The sequence below is a fragment of the Trypanosoma cruzi genome, genomic scaffold (genome assembly GCF_000209065.1).
Source record: "Trypanosoma cruzi strain CL Brener 1047053517087 genomic scaffold, whole genome shotgun sequence".
Classification (NCBI taxonomy): domain Eukaryota; phylum Euglenozoa; class Kinetoplastea; order Trypanosomatida; family Trypanosomatidae; genus Trypanosoma; species Trypanosoma cruzi.
Window position 1 is genome coordinate 228,125 of NW_001849447.1, and position 6,408 is coordinate 234,532.

A 6,408-nucleotide genomic window follows, 5' to 3' on the forward strand; every position below is an offset into this window, starting at 1 on the left:
CCCGTCCGCTCTGTCCGATTCTCACTGACGGCCTTTTTCATAATCTCCATAATCTGGTAACGTCTAAGGGAAGTAAGACCCAAACCCTGAAGAACGCCCACAAGACCATAGGCATGTGCTTTTTTCTTAATGTATGAACTGGCGTGAATGACCTGTTTCAAACACTTCTCCACAAACTCATCCAACTTTGGAGAAGCTCGCACCTCCTCGTTTTTCGTAATCTCCACCATAGATGTACACACAGCCCGATGCACCATAGCCGAGCTTGACTTGTTTAATGTGCTACTCTGTTGCTCGACAATGGATTCCAACAACACAGTCTCTTTAAGACGACAACTAATGATCGTAAGCCACACTGTAGAAGTGGCAAAGTAGAGCTCTTTGTGTGCATCGGTGAGATCTTTAGGTGGCTTGCCAAGGCGAGTCTGAAGTGTTGGAGCCAATGACTTGAGAACATCGATAGCGCAGTCATTCAGAACCACGCGTCCACATGAGAGGATAAGTCGCATAAGTGGTTCCGTGCTCGGAGACTCTGCCATTTCGCAAAGAAACAACAGGACGCCCTGAAAGGCATCATTCATCAATGAGGAAGACAAAACCTGAATAGATACAATAGCACCTTGTCCAGCAATCTTCTTTAGGTCTTCAAGCCACAACTTTTGCTGTGCCACAGTCGTCGAGGGCAGTAAGAAGAGTTCTCGCATAGTCTCACCGATACGCACAGCGTGTGATGCTTGGTGTTGGCCGTAATTTCTCAAAAAGTAAAGAAGATCATTCCAGTCCATTGGATCGAGCGAGAAGGAGTACACGGGATCTTGCGTGACACGTTGCATCGACTTCACCACCTCGAGAGAAGAATCATGAAGAGAAACTGCCGCCAAAACCAATGCACGACGACATGTCAAGAAGTGCGAAAATCGATGATATGCTGAAGCAACCACCTCCTTAACAGCATCAGCGGGGTTAAAAAGACCGAGTTCCAGTGCTGTGAGATTCGACGCAGGAATCAGAGCCATCAGGAGATTAATGCCCTGTTGCACACTCTTAAAGAGTGAAGGAAAATTTTGTAAAATGTTGGTAAGTAGTTGTAGTGTTTCTGTAGGCTGCGGTAATTTAGGCTGTCCGAGGTTCTGCAAAAGTAGACCCATAATCTGGTGCTGCGTCGCAACAGGAATGGTCGTCTGCACGGCATTGCCTCCACGACCCGCCTTAAACGCAACCCGTGAGAAAGGGAGCAATACCACAAAAAGAGGGGCAGGAATCATGTGAGTGATGGCCTGACGCAGATGCAGCGACATCGTTGAGAGCCGTGACACGTCCCCAACCGTAAGAGATGGTTTGTCATGCAACTGGGCCACAGTACACGCCATGTTCTCCCCCATGTCTGCAAAGATGGTTTTTGAAAGCAGACCTGAGATGGCATCTACAATAAGACGCTCAAGTACTTCCGGCACATCGTTGCGATTCAAAATGCCCTGAAGATAGGGATAAAGTACCGCTACCCCTTCGATAGGAAAACGTCCTGTAGCTCCAAGAGTACGAATCGTCGCCAATGGTACCTTATTCTTCCGTATCATCTCCTCAATCTCATGCCTCCGCTTCTCTATTTCTATGCGCAACACCTCTCGACCCTTTTCAAGAGCAATCGCATCTCTTCGTTTCATGTCTTCGTAGTCGTCCTCAGACATTCCCTTGGGTGGTTTATCAGAATATGTCTTGAGAAGTTGTCGCTCCCGTAAGGCCTTTGTTTCGTACTCTTGCAGCGCCGTTACGGAGGAGGCCGCAATGGCGCGGTCACGGGCATCAAGAGAGATCAAGTAATCCACCGATTTTTTGGTGGCATCTAAAAGATTTTCAAAGGCTTGCTGCAATGACAGGGGACTGGTGATAAAGCTCAAAAGCAGCACCAAGCCACGACTGGCAGCCGTACCCAAATGTGTCGGACCATTAAAATTCTCACAGATTTTGCTGACAAGTGCCTCACTGTGCAGTTTAAACAGGTGTGCGTGTTCCCCGGCAAAGAGTCGTTCAAATACTTGCGATTGCACCACCCCCGAACTCGTCCGCCGACGGCCAAGAAGAAATGACTTTGTGTGGAAATAGTACGGATCTGTCCCTTGAATGTGGTCATGGCCACAGCAAAGCAGAACTTCGCAGAGCGTGGTCGATACTGGCGTCTTCGCGGTGTGCTGCAGTAATGCTGGGGCCACCGTAAGGAGCGCCCCAACGGCATTGGAGGACAAAATCTTCGGCTTTTCCTTCGCTTCCAACCCGAACACTGTGCGTGTCAGGCTGTCCCAAAGGGCGATGATGGCACTTGCATCAGTAGAAATTGTGGCAACATACGAGGAAAGGTGCTGTCGCAGTAATCCACTTCTGTGGGTTAAGAGAAGCGCCATGGGAGCAAATAAACTAATTTGGGCAAGTGCCACCGCCGTTTCCATAAGACCGTTCAATTCATCCGCTACCGTACCCAATTGTGCCACCACATCTGCCTGACAAAGAATGCCGCACAGCTTTGCTACCGCATTGAATCGTCTCTGTGCAGCGATGCGCAATGCCAAAAACGCATCCGGTCGATACGCCTCTGCCTCTTCACATTCCTCAAAAAGCGGCTCAATCAGAGAGGTAATGACATCGGCGGGTGCTCGTTGCGGGGAAATATGTATTATCATAACCCTTCGGAGTTGTTCATTGTTCTTGACGCTTTTTAATGCAGAGCGTATCTCATCTGCAACATCCTCCTCCAATCTAGCTTCTCGAAGAAGTCTCCAAGCAGCAGCGGCAGTGTCTACGGCAGGACTTGCTAGTTCCCGCTCAATCATGCGGGTCAATTTTCCAGCTGCAGCCTTGGATCGTGCGGCATCAGACATGGCGTGCATCACGGAGGCGGTAAGGGTTATAATCGATGCCTTTTCAGTCACAGCCCGGCATCGGTTTACCACAACATCGGAAGCGGCCTGAACAAAAAGAGGAAATAACTCCTCCTCTGCTTTCATGTGAAGAAAAAGTAATGCATAAAGCTCTTGCCATTCCTGTGCCACAGCGACGTTCAAAGTCTTGACATTGTTCACAAAGGGTGTTAACAATTGCACAAATCCGTCCATACCACGAGACTTGAAAAATGCAAATTTGTCCTCCCCAGAAAGCGCCAAAAGCACAACGAGGTAATCCAATGCATTATCACGTGAGCAATTGGTAAGCCCCATATTGTAAATGCAAGTTTGTATTGCGTCATTGGGGCACTCAACCCATAATGAACCAGGGGAAGGTCGGTCGGAAAAAAGATGAAACAACAACGTTGGACTGCCCTTCAACACCTGCATGAGTGTACCATTCTTTATGGGATAATTCCATGGTGTTGCTAACGAAAGTATAAGGACCTCCGCCGGTGACAACGTCTCAACAATCTCCAACCATGCTTCCCGGGTGTGCCCCCAATTCACATCCAATATGCGTTGGAGACGCCTAAATGGAGTAGAATATAGAAAATTCCTCTTGTTATTGCTCTTACTTGTAGGCATTTTCTGTGTCGCTGAGCGCTGAAAACATCTGGTGTACCGTTTGGCGTAATGCGAAACGACCACAGAAAATGTCTTGAGAAATAACTTTTGCACCTCGTTGACGGATTCTTCTTCGGCAGATTTGTTCTTTGAGAGAAACAAAGCCGGTGCCGCTGCCTTTAGTACCTCTTCTGCACATCGCAGTGGGATGGCAGAGTGGCCCATTGGAAGCGTTGCTGTCTGACGAAGAACATGGCTCCATTCCTCCAGTGATAACAGTTCACTCTTACAAAGAAGAGGTAAAAGATGTCGCTGGAGACGTCGCTGGTACTTTACGGGGAGGCTTGGAACCCTGGCAGCTCCCAAGATGCACTGAATGACAGTAACCGCGGACAGACGATGAAGCGGTCTCTCCATGAGTTGTTTAATGTTATCCGGCACAGAAGCCACCGGTGCTCCCGTCTCTTGCTGCTCTCTCGTAAATTCGGAAAGTTTTGCCGCCTCTCGTTCCGAGAGCGGGTTCGCGTGGTTGAACAGCACTGACACGGCACGCGGCAAAAAAGCCAAGTTCCCCTGAAGTGCCAGAACAATAGAAGATAAATCCATTGCGTCCAGAATTCACGATCCCTGAGAAAAGAAAACAAACAACAACAACAACAAAAAAGGCTGCTTCTTTTTTCGTTCGGTGTTTTCTTTTCCTTTTTTTTGTTTTGTTTTATTTTCTTTTTTCCTTCTTTTTTTCCTTTCTTTGCCGCTTTTTCCTACCTTGTCAGTTGAAACATGAAATAATGAAACGCGGGCAGTCAAGCAACACCACCAATGGAGGGAGCGCAGTACATGGCACTTCTCAGAGAGCGTCGTCCAAAAAAAAAAAAAAAAAAGGCAACCAAAAGAAAAAAAATAATAATTTTTTTCCCTTTGATGTGCGTAGCACAAAACGTGAGGGGAGCACCTTCTTCCTGCAGGACTGCAGCTCCAATACTACCCTCCCCCCGGCGCCACCGTGTCTCATTTAGTTCTTCGCCGCTGCACTCTGTTCTCTAGTTTGCATCTTTAGCGGTGCGGGCCTCATACATTACCCCCACATGAGCACCACTCCCCGTATCTTTTCCTCACGCCTCCCATGCTTGGTCCATCCATTGAAGTCACCTCCTATTCTTCCCTTGCTGACCTCCCTCTCCGGCCTCTCAGCTGTGCTAGAGCCGCTCTTCTCGTCCACACACACTCTTCTTTCCTACACCACCTTCACCTTTTGCGACCCCTCAAGATGACGGTTTTGAAGGCCATCCACGTAGCAGAGAATTTGTGCAATGTGCCACACTACAGATATCATCATACCAGCAGCAGGGCAATTGATAAAGGCAAGCCAAACAAACAAAAGACCCGCCAGTGCCGTTGGATCGACTCGAGGCAACCGAGCACAGTGAGAATAAATAAGAATGTGAACAACCGTACTGGAGGTGCACGAGACCGTGATGAACCAAATAGCCACGTATGAAAATGGGCCCCACACATATCCGGCAGGATCCACCTTCACTAACTGTGCCGTTTGGTAAGGTATGACGCCGAGCATCAGGACAGTGTTCAACAGCAGCGCCAACGTCGTAATTCGAAAGATCATTTTCCAGTTTTTGAGGGCTATGTCCAGAATGACATACACCTGAGAAGCCCAATAAATAACCATAATGGCCTCAACGTAACGGAGAGGCAGCAGTGCATGTGCCCACTTTTCTGGTAACACGGCATACAAAAGAGCTGGGGATACCTTTGCGGAGGCAAGTCCTGGAAACAAAAGTGGAATCCAATGTACAACACAAAAAAAAATCATTGCTTCATCAACGGAAACAAATCTATTACCCCAAATAAAAATGTGTTTCTCGTAATTTAATGTGTGCGAGAAAACTGTGGCCATCGCGACTGTCACAACAGCAAGTGAAATGTTCGAAAATGATATACCAAAAACGGACAAGGCAACACATGTTGAAAGCAGCGAGGTAACACAATCAAGACCATGGTCGAGATATTCACCAATACAACTTGACTTCTTCAGTCGGCGTGCAAGACGTCCGTCGGTGTTATCGGCAATGCAATAAATGCTGTTAAGAATGCCACATGTAAACAACAACCAATTACCAGAGGGAAAAATCGAGCTCCAAAGCGGACGCAGCGTCGTTGGATGCAATGGAGTGGGGCCAAAAAAGTTCTGCCACTTTGAATCCTCCCCAAGAAAACTTGCGGGACGGATGGTGGCGTACGGTGGCTCGAACAGGGTGGTTGGCGGCATTCCCGTGAGAAGCAGCAGCGATGAGAGAAGAGTCATGAAAATTCCGAACAAAGTCACTTTATTCGGAGTCCACGACGCTGGATAATAAAGCACGACAAGATCATAAAATGGAGTAAGAACATGCTCGGTGAGATAACTCAGCTGCGGCGGCACTAACGGCCTGTCGTCCGTAGGAGACACAGAAAGAAAAAGATCCATTCCTCACGGCCCAAGGTCCACCCCGTGTTTGCTTCTAATGACAGTTATTCACGTGACAGGCTTCAGTGGCATAAAAAAGGCAAAAAAAATAAAATAAAATAAAATAAATAAATAAATAAATAAATAAAAGAACTAAAAACAATGACATCAAAAAAGGCCGTCCAAATCCCCATGGTTTATCTCTTCCTTCAAACTTTTTCGCTTATGCATAAAAAATTCAGGAGTCGACCGACGCAACAAGAACCCCTCTGTTTTTCCCTTCTTTTCTCCTGCAGCTAATGCACCATAATCAGCCCTCGCCCACCAACATTCTCCTTTACCGCCTGTATGTGGTCAATAACGCGATTGTCCGCCGTCCGGCAAATGTACACCACCAGACGATTGTGAATGCCGTGTGTGTTCATCAGTCTCCGCATCATCTTG

General features: G+C 47.6%; 3 protein-coding genes across 3 annotated transcripts, besides 4 other annotated features; all 3 read right to left on the minus strand.

Annotated features, from left to right (window-relative positions):
* On the minus strand, positions 1–4,109 carry Tc00.1047053503681.9 (hypothetical protein, conserved; the record flags this gene model as incomplete). Its single annotated transcript, XM_799553.1, has 1 exon — positions 1–4,109. A coding segment is annotated over one exon (4,109 nt), but the record flags the coding sequence as incomplete, so codon positions are not given.
* Positions 1–6,408: a sequence feature (heterozygous, non-Esmeraldo-like haplotype).
* Positions 4,192–4,253: a sequence feature (T-rich).
* Positions 4,367–4,404: a sequence feature (A-rich).
* Tc00.1047053503681.20 (hypothetical protein, conserved) lies at positions 4,738–5,985 on the minus strand (the record flags this gene model as incomplete). Its single annotated transcript, XM_799552.1, has 1 exon — positions 4,738–5,985. One exon carries the CDS (start codon positions 5,983–5,985, stop codon positions 4,738–4,740), a length of 1,248 nt encoding a protein of 415 aa, XP_804645.1.
* Positions 6,087–6,113: a microsatellite.
* Tc00.1047053503681.29 (30S ribosomal protein S8, putative) lies at positions 6,261–6,408 on the minus strand (the record flags this gene model as incomplete). The annotated part of the gene is made up of 1 exon (XM_799554.1): positions 6,261–6,408. A coding segment is annotated over one exon (148 nt), but the record flags the coding sequence as incomplete, so codon positions are not given.